This window comes from Coffea arabica, chromosome 3c (assembly GCF_036785885.1).
Source record: "Coffea arabica cultivar ET-39 chromosome 3c, Coffea Arabica ET-39 HiFi, whole genome shotgun sequence".
NCBI lineage: Eukaryota > Viridiplantae > Streptophyta > Magnoliopsida > Gentianales > Rubiaceae > Coffea > Coffea arabica.
This window is the reverse complement of record NC_092314.1, coordinates 3,952,532-3,969,456: the sequence shown is the minus strand read 5'-3', so window position 1 is coordinate 3,969,456 and position 16,925 is coordinate 3,952,532. Positions and strand designations below refer to the sequence as shown.

Genomic DNA, 16,925 nt, shown 5'->3' with positions numbered 1-16,925 from the left:
ATGTATTTTCTTGTTGTTTAGTGAAGGCTTTAGAAATGCTGTGATTGTTGATGCTTTGCTCAATTTGTACTTAGGAAGAGCTTAGTTCATGACAAGTGGAAAAGCTTTATACTTGTTGTATATGTGTAATGAAGATGAATTTGAAATTCAGAAGTTTTGAACATTAATAATAATGTTTTCCCTTTTACCTGTGTGGAAAATGGAATTTCCATGTATTCCAACTTTTTGACAATTATCAAAGTGAAAACTGCACTCAAACTATGTATACTTAGTTTAGTCCTAGGGACTCAAAATGGTGCATTTCCGTCACTAAATGCATGGCCTGCCAAATTGGGGTTTAGGGCCCCAGTTTTGCTGCCAAAGCTTAGAAATGATCCATAGTTCCGCAGCAATGGGCAATCAAGATGGGAAATTATTCCATCAATGGTGAATGTTTCATCAGTGTCCTGTACAAGCATGAAGATTTCTTAATAGTACTCGGTAGCTCCAAATGGTTGTCACTGTGAAGGGTTACTAGTACAGAGATGGCAGAGCAAGCAAAAAAAATAATCAAGAAAAATGCCCAATAATAAGTTATTTTGGTGTCAAAGAAAGCAAATAACATGGTAGAACTGTATTTGAGTTGCAGGTTTTTTCTCATTTATTTTTGAGAACTTGCTCTGGGCAGCATCAGCATTGTTCTTGATGTAAGGTGGTTCATAATTCATACACAGCTGGATAGTTTTGTTTAAGAAACTGCAGTCCACAGTTTCTTTAATCTCACCATTTTAGATTCTAATAAATCATATGACAAGGGCATAATTCCTTATGAAAAGACAATGGCCAAGTAAGATATATTCCCTCTTTTGAGGGCATTTGATGACCTTTATGAAGTAAACCTAGTAAAATAAGATAGAAATCCAACATAGAGATGTCAGTCTGATTAAGCAACACTACAAAGGTATAATCTCCCGTGACTTATGTAACAATGCACAGATCCCAACTCCACTTTCCATGCAATGTATAGATTGGGAATTTGGCATGGCTCGTGAATTTAATTTTTCTTAAAAAATTAGGAAAATGAGAAGTATTTGAGTTATCCATTGATCCTTATGAGTCTTCTAATTAAAAAAATTTTTTTTTTTAGCAAGAGATATATGAAATTTAAGAAGCACGAAAAAGGGGTAGAGAGGGAGAGAATTAGAGCTCAGGACCTAATCTTCTAATCTTTCTTTCATGGAAATACCTCAATTTCTAGTTTAAACTGATATATTAGTATCAAAATTTACTAATTTCAAATGTGACCATTAGCTAACCTATTATTAATTATTGGTAAAAATTTTTAATTTCATCTTCAAGAAAAATAAATTTCGTGAAAGAGACAAAAGTGGTAGACTACATTTCTCATATATAAAATATAGGGCAGTGGCTTTAATAAGTTCTTAGTTCAACTACATACTTGAGTTTGAAGTTTTCGAATTAAATCAAGCTTTAAAATAAACCCTAATGTCCATAAAAAAAAAATAAAGGGAAAAGCCTTGAGAGAGAGGAAGAAAATGCTCAAAACAAGACACAAGAAACAAGAAACCAAAAAAAAAAAAATAAATAAATAAAGGGAAAGAAAGAAGAGGTTGTAGTTGAATGAGGTTCAAGAGATTGTTACATGGATAATTGTGGCAATCAAAAGACAATCCCTCCATATTCTTCTTAATTTTGGTAATTCTCCCCACTTTTCTAGACGTCTTCTCAATTATATCCCCCATCTCCCCCCTTCCATTTTATAAAACCAACTTCTCCCAATTATTATCCACCGAACCACTCCATTCTTCCTCAAAATCCTCACTGGCACTCCTCTCCTCTGCGGAGCTCCTCCACCTTCCACCTCTCCTCCGCCGGGCCCCCCTTGCGGCCTCCTGAACCATCATACTTCCTAAGCGCAAACCCCCCTCCCCTCTTGCTCTCATTCACAGGTCAGATCTCCTTGTAGAATCCCACGTTCTTATGGTAGAAAAAAAGTAGGAAAATTTTATGTGTTTTAGGTTTTATGAATTGGTTACTTTTATTTTTTTACGCATCTTTAGTGTTTCTTGATGATATTTTATATTGCTTTGCTTAACTTATATGCTTCAGGGCCTAACTTTTGACTGTCAATTATCAGAAACATTCAGTCTTGCTTTTGTTTATCGGAAATTTTTCCAGCTTTAAACAATTTGTCTTTTTTTGGTTATTGTCAGTTGGGTTTTGGATGTTTGTATGTTTGGTGGTACCAGTGAGGTAAAAAGTTAGGAAAAGATGGAGAAAGATATGCACAAGGATAGTGGTTCAGGCGCCCCTGGAACGCCTGGTGGTGGCCGGCTACGTCGTCGTAGAGGTTCAAATGAGGTGAACTCCTTGTTGCTTTTGGGTCCAATTTGAACTTTATTTATGCATTTTGATTTAAGGTGGTTTTTTTGGTACTTTGCATCCAATTTGAACTGTAATTTATGTGATTTGATTATTTGTAGGGACAGTTGTTTTCATTTTTCTGATACCCTGGAAATCTTTTCAGCATTAATGCGTCGATAATGCTATTTTTAAGGCTCTAAATGACTTATCTTTTGAAGTTACTCCTCTTACTGACTGTTGATTAATATAATTGGATGACAAGTCAATCATTGATAATAAGTGAGCTAGTTAGGAAGGTTGTGATCATTAGCTATGTGCAAACTTAAGGGAAAAATTGGTAATTTTGAGAGGGTTACTGCTGAAATTAAGGTTTAGAAATGATTCCTAAGATTTCCAAGTATTTTTTAATTGCAGGTTCCTCCTGAGGTTGCTAAAGTGAATGGAAATCATTTACTTGTTCATGATCGAAACAAATACAAGTCGATGTTGATCCGGATGTACTCAACAGTATGGATGATTGGGGGCTTTGTCTTCGTAATATATATGGGTCATCTTTATATTTGGGCCATGGTAGTAGTGATCCAAATTTTCATGGCGAAAGAGCTGTTTAATCTTCTTAGGCGAGCACATGAAGATAAGCAACTTCCAGGCTTCCGATTATTAAATTGGTAAGTGAAAGCTGCTTCTCAGAGTCTGTGGAGTCAAGCTTCCTTTGCTTCCGGGAAGGTTATTACTTTGGGGAGTGTAGCTGTTGCTAAAGAACTCTTAGAATTCGTTTAAAGTAGCAATATGACTTGATGCTATCTAAGTCACGTTGTCTTTATTGTTGGCAGGCATTTCTTTTTCACAGCAATGCTTTTTGGGTATGGCCGTATCCTAAATCAAAGACTGGTGAATACTGTTATTCAAGACAAGTTCTTGTACAAGCTTGTGAGCGAATTTATCAAGTATCATATGGTGATTTGTTATTTCTTGTATATTGCAGGTTTGTGGTGTCTGATCTCTAGTTTACATTCATGTCTTGGTTTTTAGGAACTCTTATTTTAAGCAGCCTCTCCTTTAAGTACTTCTGTTAAGAATGCGTACCACTCTGTTTGATGATCATATAGTTTGATTATTTCTCGATCAAATTGTCTAACTTTATTTCTTGTGACTAGAAATGGAGTTTTCATTCAAGAGTTTCTTTTTTGAAAATTTTAGCATCTGGTTATCCTTGCTTTATCTACCAGGAATTCATGATAGTTGTTATTTTGCCAATTTTTATGTTGTAAAAGCAATTTTGCTCATGGAAAGGGACTTTTGCATTCTTTATGCTTGCTTTGTCCATTTTATGTAGCAAGGATTCTTTGTGAGTTGCTAATGATGCAATAACAAGAAACTTGTTTAAGTTTTGAAAAAGAAGGTGCTTGATAGTTAGATTGACTGCGATTATTTTTCCTTTTCTTATTTGCATCAGGTTTCATGTGGTTTATTCTTACTCTTAAGAAGAAGATGTACAAGTATCAGTTTGGCCAGTATGCATGGACCCACATGATTCTGATTGTGGTCTTTACACAGTCTTCCTTCACTGTGGCCAATATTTTTGAGGGAATTTTCTGGTAACACAGCTTAAGTACTTTCTTTAACTGTTTCCCATGTTGGTTGCATGTGCTTTTTGATGTCGTATTCTTGCTCTCTATCTGTCTTCTTCTTCTCTATCCTCTCTCCCTCTCTTTCTCTTCTCTCTCTCTCTCTCTCTCTCTCACACACACACACACATACCCCCTTGCAAATACACGCGTGCGCACACACACACACGCACACAACAAGGTCTCCTCTCCGATAGGTCTCTTTTCATCTGTATCACAATTCAATATGTTTTGACATGTTGTAAAGTTGCAAACCAAATATGTCTTGTTTTTGCTTTAATGTAATTTAACTAGCAGTCAGATAATTTCCTTAGCATGCAGTTTCTTTACTCCATTATTTTCTAGACCACTGTTTTCATTTAACTTTAAACTTGGAAGGCTTGTAAAACAGTAGCCTCATGTCAACATTATACCTGATTTTTAAATGATAAAGTTTGGATGTTGTTAAAGAACTTGAAGACAATTAGCCATTTTGCAGGTTCCTTCTTCCAGCATCACTTATTGTCATCAATGACATTGCTGCTTATTTGTTTGGGTTTTTCTTTGGAAGAACTCCTTTGATCAAGTTGTCTCCGAAGAAAACTTGGGAAGGCTTCATAGGAGCATCTGTTACGACTATTATCTCTGCCTTTGTGGTGAGCAGTCTACCCCATATTTGCAATTGTTCGCAGTTTTCACATGTCTCCTTGAGCTGTTTGACATTACATTTTTGTGCAGTACTGTATGTCTGTGATTGTTGCAGGAATCCTGGAGTTAGGTTTTAAATTCTTTTAATTTTTCGGAATCGCAATATCCGAATTTCCTGAAGGGTCTGTTTTTTTACATATTTAGATGCTTGATGGTGTAGTTTGAAAAAGTTTGGGTTGAAAGAGTGTGGTTGATTTCATTTAATATACTTCTACTTAGGAACTCCTGTTCTTTTGTGGATTTATATGGTACTTCTCAAAATACTGTGGCAATAACATTGTTTGTGCTTTGTTTTCTTGTTGAACTTTTGCCTCAAGTAAATAAGAGAAAATTTGAAATGCTGAATCAAGTTCAGTTGTGATGTTAGTAGTAGGAATTGTGGTTGTGTAACAGTATCTCCATTATTTATTTTGGATGTGAAGATTGACTTTGAGAATATTTCAATCAGTAGGATGAAGTTTGTGATTAATATGATTCTGAGTATTGATATATATTGTTTGCTTACTTGTGTGCTAATGAGGTAATCTTGACTTTGTTTTTGCAGCTTGCAAACTTCTTTGGTCGTTTTCAGTGGCTTACGTGTCCTAGGAAGGTGACCATACATGCCTATTGTGTTGAAGTTTTCATTTAGGTTGATGTGCCTGCCAGCTTTTAAGAAACTTGATTACAATTACTTGAGATGACTCACATGCAGGATTTGTCCATGGGCTGGCTTAACTGTGATCCTGGTCCTCTGTTTAGACCAGAAAATTACGCTCTACCAGAATGGGTTCCTCAATGGGTATGTTGGACGTTCTTTTCTTTCCACTTTAATTACCTGAACATACAAGATGTTGGTGTACTTTCATGTTTTTCTTCCAGGTCTCAGCAATGGGGTGTACTATACCTAAATTAGTTGGTTTCAATCCTTTTTTCCCCTCCTAATTGCGTCAGTTTATTGACTACTTTGTGTTACACTTTTGAAATTGTGATGCTAAGCCTTGAAACATGGTGCCATTCTTCATTGTCTATCTGAAAAGGCAGTTGCTAAGTTGTTTTGAGTTGAATTGAATCCTCAAAATTGCACTTTGATACTATAAACATGAAAAGTATGATTACATTCTAAGAGAGGAGATGTGAATGATAAACAAATTGTTTTAGTTAGAACATATATACTGTAGAGAGCAGGGGAGAAATTGAAGAAAAGATAAGCATACGCATGAGGCCTAATGTTGCTTTAGACATATCAGCTCACCTGCAAAACCCTTTTATCCTTAGTGAGGATCCAATACTTTGTAAGTATAGCATTGCTCTTGGAAAAATGTGTTACAGCTAATAGTATCAGTGCATGTTTAATAACCAACAACTCCCAGATTCTGTGGTTCTACAGGCTACCATACAATGTCGGTTGTACAAATATTTTCTTGCATCTCATGTTTTGGTCCTAAAATATTCTTGAAACAAACAATGAATATCTGTCCTTTTGCAGTTCCCTTGGAGAGAGTTCCAAGTATTGCCAGTACAGTTGCATGCTTTGTGCCTTGGATTATTTGCTTCAATTATTGCACCTTTTGGAGGGTTCTTTGCAAGTGGCTTCAAAAGAGCTTTCAAGATTAAGGTTCTGTAACCATATTATCTCTCAAGTTCTGAAACTATACTTGTGAATTTGTGTGATAAGTCAGTTTATCTTATTCAGACTTGTATTCTCTCAAACATTTACTCTCTTCCGCTGCAGGATTTTGGTGATAGTATTCCAGGACATGGTGGAATCACTGACAGAATGGATTGTCAGGTACATCAAGCCTATAAGATAATTTCAGAATAAATATTAGTCTACTTTTTTATGCATTATTGTGGAAAAACCTTTAGCTGTGGGGATTTAGTTGGTTAATTTGGTTAAGTTGCTCCTGTAATGTCTGCAGTTGTTGATAACTTGTAGTATCTTTCTGTGCGATACATTCTGCAGTTAAATGAATGGTTAAAACTCTTACATCAGAGCATTATATATTTTGAATCTGTAGAACTGGTGTAAGGGTTCATGGTAGTAAATTGTAAATGGAGGATTGCTGTCCCAACTTTTGAGACTATCGATACTTTTCTTGAGTTGATCTACTTTTGAGCTGGTACTAATAGGCGCAGGACATTGAGCATTCTATGTGTTTTGGCCAGGGACAGGCTAATAGGACAAAAATTTAAAGGAGAAAGTCTGTATTCCTTTAAAATGTAGATAATCAGTTGTATGTACGAAGTAGAAAATAATCAGGCTAGTTTAGACTCTGCTAGAATTTGTGTGCATTTAGTAATTTATTTTGCTTTCTCCTTGATTTGTCAGTTTAAAAATTGGAGAAATGGAATAAACTTCAATTTTATTAGTCTGTAGCTGTAATTAATACACTCCCATGCACGTAATACGTGTAGTTATTCGAATCATCCGTAAAATCTTAATTAGTTCGTGCATATCCACTGTTATGATTTATGTGAAGAGATATCTGTATGCAGATGGTGATGGCCGTTTTTGCTTACATCTATCATCAGTCATTTGTGGTGCCTCAGAGCATATCAATTGAGACGATCTTGGATCAGGTAAAAGATAACATGATATGCTACTCTTTGTTCAATGAATCTATTTACTCAGAATTGTAATATTGCTTCTCTTTATGCCTGCTTTGTAGATACTAATGAACCTCACATTTGAAGAGCAGCGAGCTTTGTACCTGAAAATTGAACAGATCATCCAGGAGAGGCTGACAGGGGAATCTTAAACGTGCACATTGACCCCTTGTAATTTATGCAGCCCTCACTTGAGCACGTGATGCGCCATGTTATCCTCGCTGTAACCTTTTCATGAGCAGCAGGTGTTTCTCGTTGCACGCAACTTTTGCATGCTGTATAGTGCTTAACTCCTAAATTTAGTCCAGCATATCATATTTGCACTCTTATCTACTTCGACTAACAGTCGGAGTGAAGAAGCATCTCATCATGGGACATCCAGTAGGATGTGCACGTCTTTGCCTATTGGAAGGCTGCTGAAGGATACCTAGACTTTTTTTTTTGACTGGTCTGGAAATGGGTGATTTTGTACCATAAGATACGATATGCATGTTGCAGTTAACTGGGCTCAGTATTTAGATTTTTGGTGGCATCTGCATGTAAACTGGGTGTCGCTTACACTTGGAGGGATGATTTCGATTATTATGCCCAGGCATGCCATTAGTGTGGTAAAAGCATACAATTAGAATGCATGTATGGTGGTCGTGCTAACAAAGTAGCTTGCTGATATTTCGGGGTTGGTTAAGGTTTCTTGTATTTCTATGATCAGGTAGGGGACAATGTATGTTGGTTCTGCAAAGACTGCAATGCAAGGCCTGTTTGTAAGCTCGAAATCTTGTGTCAGATGTATCTATTATGCTTCTTCCTTTTGGCTCTCTCCTTCTCTGACTCTCTCCCACGCACAGGGTACAGGCACAAATGCATGGACGACTCCAAAACTTTCGTAGGCAATCCATCCATCTGAATACGTTGTTTTTGATTAAATGGGAGATAGAAAAGGAAAGAGTGGTCAGAAAGTTCAAAGCTGTATTATGGAAACTCGTATGCTTGAATTTGTCTGCAATTCCCCACCATTTGAAAAAAAAAAAAAAAAAAAAAACAAGTTCACGCTGGTTTAACCTTTAACCTTCATTCTGGGATTTGCTCATGTAGAACAAATATCAGAGATGTTTACTTGCATGGAATTATTAGTGCCACATAATTGTGGTTTGATGTCTGGGGTTTATGTTTATCATGAAGCAGCAGCAAAAAAATGGCTGAAATTAGTTCAATAAACGCATTGTGTTAAAGAAATGGTATTGAGCATCTTGCGTGCAGAGGGAGAAGAGAGGATCAGAGGATGTCAAGGAACTCGACAGGAGTGATACAACAAGGAGATTTTGTTCATGAGTCTTTTAGTTCTCAAGTTTTAATTTTTTTGAGTGAGTGAATGTAGGAGGGCAATCAATATGAAGCCTATGTGATAGTGTTAGTGCGTGTCTGTACTGTACTTATTGAGAAAATCATTTGAAAAATTTATAGTGATATAACGTTGGTACTACTGTTTTAATTATTTTAAAATAATATCAAATAAACGACTTAGAAGTTTGGAGTTCAAATCTTCTTTTTTTCGGTCTACTTCTTAAATTTCACCTTTAGGAATTTTTTTCTTTTAAAGAGTAAACTATTGGAGTTATATATTTTCATTTTTTGACTTTAAAAATCCAATGATTCTCATTTCATTCTCCCTTTTTTTTTTTTTTTTGGCTTTGTTAAAGGGTGTAATATTTGAGGTGATAGGATTACAATATAGCGAAACCACGCCTTTGACCTGGTAGGATTTCGAATCCCAAGTCCAAAATTCCTCCCCCAGTTCTCAGTAAGAGCATATGAAAAAAAAATCTTAAAAATCCAAAGAGGAGCAGAACTTTGGAGTTTGGAGTCTCGTCTCAACCAGCAGAAAAAAATCCGACCACCGATGTCCTCCCCAGCACAACCAACCGCCGCCGCGCAACTCCGCCAACGCCTCCGTCCATGGGCCCAATTTTTTAGCCTATCCACCTTCAGTCTCCCAATCTCCCTCTCCGACACCACCTACCGGATCAACCAAAACCTCCGCTTCTTCTTCCCAAACTACACTCTCCTCGTCCTATTAGTCCTCTTCCTCAGCCTAATCTACCACCCTCTTTCCCTCATCATCTTCCTCGTCATCTTCGCCGGCTGGCTCTTTCTCTACTTCTCCAGAAACCCTGATGACCCATTGATCATCTTGAACTTTGAAATAAGTGATAAGATTGTTTTGGGGCTTCTGGGCTTGGTTACTTTGGTTGCCCTAATTTTTGCTAAGGTCTGGCTGAACGTCGTCGTATCAGTGGTGATTGGAGTGGTGATTGTCTGCTTACATGGTGCATTGAGAGCTCCCGAGGAGGATTTGGAGTCTCCTTATGGGTCTTTGCTTTCTGATGTAACTAGCCCATCAGGGGACTATACCATGGTTTAGGATTTCAATTGATGAAAGTTCTACTTGATTAAATTTTCTGGGTTTGGATTATTTTGGAATATATCAACTGGGATTTATGGAAAGGATAGTAATTTTTAGAATGTTAAATTCTGGATTTTGTATTTCCTGTTTTAAGCTTTTGTAGTTGTATTTCTTCCGATGAAAAATGATTTGGATTGAAGAATAATATTTGACTGTCTTTCTTCATATATTGTTTCGATTTTCGTGACTGGATTAAAAGTGTTTTGCTGTTCATTTTTTTTCTCTGTTGCAAGTTTTAAACATAGAATGATTGCTGTTGGAAATTCAAGCACGGTTTTGATTGCTACAGCTGCTAATCTTGTGTTGAAACAATTACTTTTGGGCCCAAGAGTAGGAATGTTGTTGTTCTTTTCTTGATTAAGAAAGCCGGATAGTCAGGAGATTAGTAGTATTTTTCAATTGGGTTTGCCTTTTTGTTTTTTCGCCAAGTGTGTTAACTTTTTGATTTCGATGAATAGAAGTCAGTAATTGATCTTCTTTCTCGTGTTGGTTTTGTATTATTTACTCATTTGAGATATGCTTTCATCTGCCTTCTGGTGAATCGTGTCATGCAAAACTGTGAATGGATGGTAGTTTGCACAGTCTATGCACTGTTCAAGTTACTTTTTCCCGATTCTAAAGTACTTTGCAGGATAACACTGGTGTACAATTCATGGTATTAATCTTATGTTGCCTGCAGTGTTTCTGTTGTATAATTTTGTTTAATGATTTCACACGCTTTGGTGATTGTTTGGTGATTGTGAGTTTCTTTTTCTTTTATTGGGATGATTGTGTTGCACTCAGTGTGGATGGCTTTTGGTATCTCAAGCTTCTACACATGAAACGGGGCTGTTTGCTAGATTAAAATGATGTAATTATCTATGCTTAAGATTTATCAGGGTGGACTGATTTCAATGGGAGCTAAGGTTTGCTAAGAAATCAACTTCTGGATAATAGCAAAAAGATTATGCCCTTTTTCTCTGTTTTTAAATTGCACGTTCATCATATTTCATGACAAAACTGGGAGTGCGCTGCTTTTCTCCTGAAGTCTGGATTACCTAAGCTAAGTTTTGCGTGGAATGTTATTCTTATTTTCTAAGCACTGCTCTGGTTTTACATAATGCAAACAGACTTTGTATGTGAAGTTTGGAGTGCGGTTCAATTTTCATGGTGCCTCGACTAGATAGTTGAGAACAAGCTTTTAGTTCTGATTCATATGTGCGTACATACAATGCATGTTCAATTTTCATGTTTGGAGTCATTCAACATTCTGGCCCCCGCGTGAATGGTCCAGCGGCTGCGCGTCTCACCAGTGAATCTCGAGGTCACAAGTTCGAGTCTCCGCTCCGCTGGATTCCTTCGTGTACTTAATGTGTTCGGGCTGGGTTGGGGCGCCGGGTCCGGGTCGCAGGGGATTAGTCGGGTCCCGTAAGGATTGACCCGGACACCCCTGTGTCGACAAAAAAAAAAAAAAGAAAAAAAAAGTCATTCAACATTCTGAAGTTCTGATTGTGGGCTTTTATTATGCTAAAATCTGGGATGTTTTACCTGATGTTTGTTTCCTGATTTTATGTGATGGAAAAAAGTGGATTGCTTATTGTCTTGAATCTTATAGCGTGACAGAAAGTAGTTGATTGCTGTAAGATTACTGGGCAATGAAGTAAAGTTCTGTCGTGTGACCTATTTGTATAAGATTTTTTTTTGGGTGGTCGGGAATATTACGAGTTTTGCCTCAGAAATAATGGCGAACAGCCGTAATGGAGAAAATTGATGCGAAACTTTAAAAGGTTGCAGGGTGCGTGCATGATGAATGCTGAGCTTTATTTAGATGAGATTCTTTGGATTTGTGGTAAAAAAAAAAGAGCAGAAAATATATAGTTGTTTCCCTTCAAATGCCACAACTTTTGATTGTTCGACCATTCGAACTTTTGTCACCAAAGAAAATTCCATTCTTATTTCCTTTGATTCTGATAATCTAACTACTTTTTTATTACAAATAATAGATACCTGTTGAACTAAGGGCTCTGTTCATTATGATTCAAAGGAACAAAGCGTGGAATTGAAATAACTCATTAAGAACGTTTTTTTAAAGATTATGCGGGCAGAATAAACTTGATGGAATAAAATATTCAGCAGCTTGGAGTACTAAAACTAGTTTACATGGATGACAAAAGAACTTCACGAATCTATCAATTAGGTCGAATTAAGTGTCGACTGAACAGGCAATCCACACGTAAACGTACGAAACAGAGAGTAAACGACAGGCTGATTCGCAGAGAGTAAACGACAAGGGTTGGATTAATTTAGATTTACTTTAGAACTCGCATAGATTGACACTATTCAACACCTTACAAATGCAGTTCTCCTAAATGACAGAAGAGCTGGAAAATTCAATTTTCTACTGTCTTTAACAGGACAGTGCATGAGTTGATTAAGAAGCTGATGTTGGAGCAACTCACATCAAACAGATGATCTTGTTGGAGCCTGCCTGCTGGTTGCAAATTCAGGGCTTCGCGAGCTACACAGGAGACGTCCCTGGAAGCCACGCACATGCATATTAGTTGAAAACTTTACTCCGCAGTAATTTGTCTCTTTATTTTGGTCAATTACACAGCGATGTGCATACAAAAAAGTGCTACTAAGTCGTCACTCAATCACTCATTCTCCTTTGTATATATATAACTAGGGGTGATCCCCGCGCGATGCGCGGGCACTGAGGGAATTTTTTTTTCCTATATTGCTGTGCTGAGAAACTGAGTGAGAAGTATATTTTGTAAAAGACTACAGCATTGCATTTGCTATATAGACAATTTTCCAGATGTTTTCAAAAGGACAGGTTTATCTGGATTATTGTCTATATTTAGTTTATAGGATCATTCACACATATTTACACAAATTTACAGCTAAAGCTTCTTAGAGCTTTTTACAGTTTCAAAAGCATTAAAGTTTTTTAAGCTTATATTTTATAGGTGTCGGTGCATTGTTTTTTGATGGGGCTCTTTGTGAGTTTGAGTGCAGTGAGGAGATTGCTATTTACATTTGCTGAAGATTCAGGTGTATGTGCAGCTTCGGTTGTCTTTGGCTGTGGTGGAAAGTCGATGAGCATTGAATCGGTAGAATCAACAACAAACTTGGACAAGCTCATTTTATTAGATAACAAAAATCAGATAGGCAATAAACAAAAGTGCAATATATAGTAATTAAAAACGAACAAGACAATCAATAAACAGCAGAACAACAAAAAGAAGCATGCATATAAAAACTATATAACGACACTATTAACAAACAATAAAAGAGCCGTGATATTAAGGAAAAAGCATAGAACCGAACTTGAAATTGGTGAGCAAACTCGCAGGGATAAGAAGCAGTAAACGAAGTTGCAAAGATAAGAAGCAGGAAACGAGAAACTTTGCACGGATAAGAAGTACGAAACGAAGTCGCATGGATAAAAAGCAGCAAATGAAGCTAGAAGTAGAGAAAAGAAAGAAAATGCATATTGCTTAAGAGCTGCAAAGAAGAGAATGCAAGATGACGAAGAAAATGCAAGATGAAGAACAAAGAAACCACAAACAACGTTTATATTGCTTCAGAAGAGTCTCGGGAAACTATAGCTGGAGCGGCAACGCACAAACAGAAAGTGGTAGCACAAACTATATATCAAATGTACAATTATACCCGTGAGTATGATGCATTGGTTGCAAACAAAACAAGCATATGCAAGGACAATAAAGTCATTATATTCTGTGATTGCTGTATTACTGTAGGCCGGTCAAATAAAGAGTTGAATGGATTATCTTCTTTGGTACAAACAGAGACCACACATCGCAAAACTAAAGCTCCACCTGCAACGCACAAAAACAATGTGGCGGTACAATTGGGATTTTAAAGATATCAGATGTACAATTGTACCTATGACTATGATGCTTTAGTTGGACAAAAAGCAAGCATCCGGAAGAGCAATAAGGTGCTTATATTATTTGATTGCTGTATTGCTGTAGTCCCGTAAAACAAGGATATTAATGGGTTATGGTATCAAAGTACCGTCTATCTATATGAATTTTCTAGAGCAGAGGAACAAATGATGCTTCCCTCTGCATAATAAGATACATATCCCAGATGAAACTTATCCCTAGATTTTCAATTTTTTCTCACCAACAAAGCAGATGAAAATGCAAGGCGAAAAGTGCGCCAAGCAGTAAACTCCAACTGCTTCTTATATATGTGTATAGACATGATCCATATTATCGATGAGATCTTGATCTAGTAACTAATAGTTACGATTGAGACATCGGAAATTAGAGATTTTGATTTCAAATCCTCATTTTCCTCTCTGCTTTTTAAATTCCATCATTCTCCGTTAAAAAAAAAAAATAATCCATATCATTTCTTAAGGACTTTGCTTGTGCACCCTAACTCTTATAAAGTTAGAACAAATGCTGTCTCATTTTTCTTTTGGGTGGTCATTTACTTGGTAGCTCAAATGACTGGTTGAAGACTCAAAATGACTTGGGTATATATATAGTTAATTTATCACGGCTGGTATTGACCATCATTCCATCTTATCTGTAGTTGTTCTAACTTCTAAGCCTTCAGGAATTACTGGCTCGATAAAATTTTCTTTGCTCAAATGCTATGTCAACGTCTGGCTTTATTTGAAAATTTGAAGCCAATTATTTTTCTCATACAATGTGAGCTATTGTCCGTCACTCCCAAAGGCCAAAACCAACTTCATACTAGTATTTTGGGTAGAACTTAATTCAACCTTTCACTGAGAAAACATATAGAAAATTCACTGCCATGGCGTATACCATACATAGCATTAGCGTTAAAAAAAAAAAAATCAGCATATTAGTAAGGAAAGAGCCTCCTCCACCTTGGCTGCTAGACTTCAGACCACAATTTTCAACTAATTGATATGTAAGTATTTTCCCTACAGAAAACCTTCAACCATTTTTTAAAATTTGAGGTCCAATAGATTCGCATTATTTTGTCTCATCTTTTGCTCCGGTCTTTGTTTTCATCAAATCTACCATCATGACTTCATGAGGTTGGGTAAGAAATCAATTTATTTATTTATTTATCTTGTTTTTGCTAAGTCAAAAAAGTTTAAAAAAAAGGACGACCAGCGTTAGTGGCCCTCCTCGGAGAAATCCCTAAAATGAGCCACAGATATTTTTAATCATCACCGCCTCATATCCTTGAGTCTACACACCACAGAAATTCGGCATCAAACAAATGGCTTTTTATTTATTCACAAAAAAAGGTTTTTATTTGTGCAATATCCAAGTTAAAAAAGGTCCAAATTTGATGATGACGATGACAACAACAACAACCACATATAGATGAAAAAAGCTAGAATTGTTCAGCACCATCACATGCAATCCACAGCATTAGTATGCTATTGTTTTTGGAGGTGTTTTTAAAAAATTTTACTGTAGCAGAGTTTTTAGAGTATATTTTCAGATATTTTTAGGAAAAATTTTGGAATATTTAAGAGTAGTAGAGTTTTTAAAATATATTTTGGGATATGTTTTGAATATTAAAAAAAAATTAAACTACTTTTTAGAATATTTTTTAAAAATTTTTATAGTATTTGAAAAACTAGTGGATCCAAACAAAGCGCGGGTCTACAATTTTTTTCCTCTCTGGTTTTGTTAATGTCTTAATCCACAGTTCTGTCGATCAGTTGATGCAGTCGCATGTTAGCATGAATTGGTTGACCCCGCACACCTACAAAATTTTTTAAGAGATCAACAAATTAATTTAACAGCAGTAAATCCTAAAATATGTAGCTACACAACAACACAAGAAAGTTAAAATGAGATAGGGTTTCCATATTATAATGCATGAATTGGTGCCTCAAAGGTGGATATCAATCATGAATAATAGTAAAAAGAAAGCATTATTAATGTGTACAAAGTAACAATACAAAAATCTTAGCTGTTCATATCCCTATGCTGTCCTATATGCATTAATCTTTCAAATCTTTCACTAAGACAGATGAAAATGAAAAGTACACTGTAACTTCTTGCTTCTAGAGTTGAAACATCCATGACCTTTCATATGGTTTTTCAATTTATAGCCTTGGTTATATGTTGAACGATAAGTGATTGTTAAACAAACAGATGAAGCTGGAATGGAATGTTTTGCTTGACCATATATATCCAAGATCAACAAGACAATTCTGTACTTTTTTCGAATGGATGTCATGAACCAAACATCAAACCATTTGAAGCTATATTGCTGCTTCTCATGTCATGTTAAAAGCCACTTAGCTACAAGTAAATGTTTGGATAGATGGTTTAAAGGCTTTAATAATACAATATCTGCATGTACGTGAGATACTAGCTGGATTAACATTAATTATTGTTCTTGAACGGCATAAAATTTAAGATCAATTTCAATTAACATTTGAAACATTGAAAAAAGGGCAAAAAAAAGCACTTTTTTACAAGATGCATTAACATTTCAGTCCATGTCAAACATCGTTCGGGATGGTTGCTACTAACAATCTCCGACTGCCTATTCCTGCGTAAGTTACAAGAGATCCTAAGTCTCAGAACAAAAGAACGCATTTGAATTGAAAGACATGCAAGCAGCAAACATTGTTGAGGGACTTACCGAACCCTTCGATAATGAGGAGACATTAGAGGTAAAAGGCCACAACTTTCCCTGAAAGAGTGAATTAAAATATCCAATACATGCTGTAAGAAATTAGAACAGTATATGTATTTATTCCAAAGCTTAATCAATTTAGTGCAGGCAAATAAAGCCTTACTGCTTCTTACAGCCAACAAGTTGGAACCAAACTTGGCGCTTTCTTCCACAAACGTCACTCGAAGAATCAACCACAGTTTGTGTGGGAATATTCAGATCCTCAGCAAGACCATTTTTGTCTTCTTTTCTTGGACGTCCTCTTTCAGACTTTTTTGGTCTAATATCTATGGATGCTGATCCTATACCACTTGATTCACTTGTTTTGATTTCGGATGCAACAGCCTTTTTGGTAGCAGACCTCCTACATCTAGATTTTGTTACACCTTTCGCTGACTCATCTAGAGATTTCAGTGAGTCGTTTATTTCTTTCGGTGGTTCCCCTCCATGCTCTTGGCTGCTTTGCACCACTTGTTTCATTGAGGGCTCAAAGGCGGCACAAAGATTCTACAGAAGCATCAAAAAATTAATGTCTTATTCAGGCAAAGAACAACATATCTTTA

General features: G+C 36.3%; 2 protein-coding genes and 1 long non-coding RNA gene across 5 annotated transcripts; 2 read left to right on the top strand and 1 right to left on the bottom strand.

Annotated features, from left to right (window-relative positions):
• The first annotated feature begins 1,646 nt into the window (after positions 1–1,646).
• LOC140037549 (phosphatidate cytidylyltransferase 1) lies at positions 1,647–8,333 on the top strand. 3 transcript variants are annotated; one of them, XR_011841462.1, is made up of 13 exons: positions 1,793–1,949; positions 2,214–2,361; positions 2,779–3,032; positions 3,198–3,349; positions 3,821–3,962; positions 4,471–4,627; positions 5,224–5,271; positions 5,374–5,460; positions 6,148–6,276; positions 6,394–6,450; positions 7,158–7,241; positions 7,331–7,513; positions 8,114–8,333. XR_011841462.1 is itself a non-coding variant. In XM_072081924.1 (12 exons), the coding sequence occupies exons 2-12, from the start codon at positions 2,272–2,274 to the stop codon at positions 7,418–7,420; spliced, it is 1,290 nt and encodes a 429-aa protein (XP_071938025.1). In that variant the 5' UTR covers positions 1,647–1,949; positions 2,214–2,271; the 3' UTR covers positions 7,421–8,041. The 3 variants fall into 3 exon arrangements, 1 of the variants encoding a protein (XP_071938025.1); XR_011841461.1 differs by lacking the exon at positions 8,114–8,333 and adding an exon at positions 7,978–8,041; XM_072081924.1 differs by lacking the exon at positions 8,114–8,333 and having other exon boundaries at positions 1,647–1,949; positions 7,331–8,041.
• Positions 8,334–9,165: 832 nt separating this feature from the next.
• Positions 9,166–9,687, top strand: LOC140038172 (PRA1 family protein E-like). The gene has a single exon (XM_072083269.1). The coding sequence runs from the start codon at positions 9,166–9,168 to the stop codon at positions 9,685–9,687; it is 522 nt and encodes a 173-aa protein (XP_071939370.1).
• A 2,186-nt stretch (positions 9,688–11,873) lies between these two features.
• Positions 11,874–13,168, bottom strand: LOC140038021 (uncharacterized). Its single transcript, XR_011841832.1, has 2 exons — positions 13,039–13,168; positions 11,874–12,243 (listed from the first exon to the last, which is right to left on the bottom strand). It is a non-coding gene; the product is annotated as an uncharacterized lncRNA (long non-coding RNA).
• Between the last annotated feature and the right edge of the window lie 3,757 nt (positions 13,169–16,925).

Coding starts and splice junctions, on each gene's coding strand:
- LOC140037549 (XM_072081924.1), top strand. CDS start 2,272: ATGGAGAAAGATATGCACAAGGATAGTGGTTCAGGCGCCCCTGGAACG. Junction 3,350..3,820: donor TTATTTCTTGTATATTGCAG/GTTTGTGGTGTC, acceptor TATTTGCATCAG/GTTTCATGTGGTTTATTCTT. Junction 6,451..7,157: donor CTGACAGAATGGATTGTCAG/GTACATCAAGCC, acceptor ATCTGTATGCAG/ATGGTGATGGCCGTTTTTGC.
- LOC140038172 (XM_072083269.1), top strand. CDS start 9,166: ATGTCCTCCCCAGCACAACCAACCGCCGCCGCGCAACTCCGCCAACGC.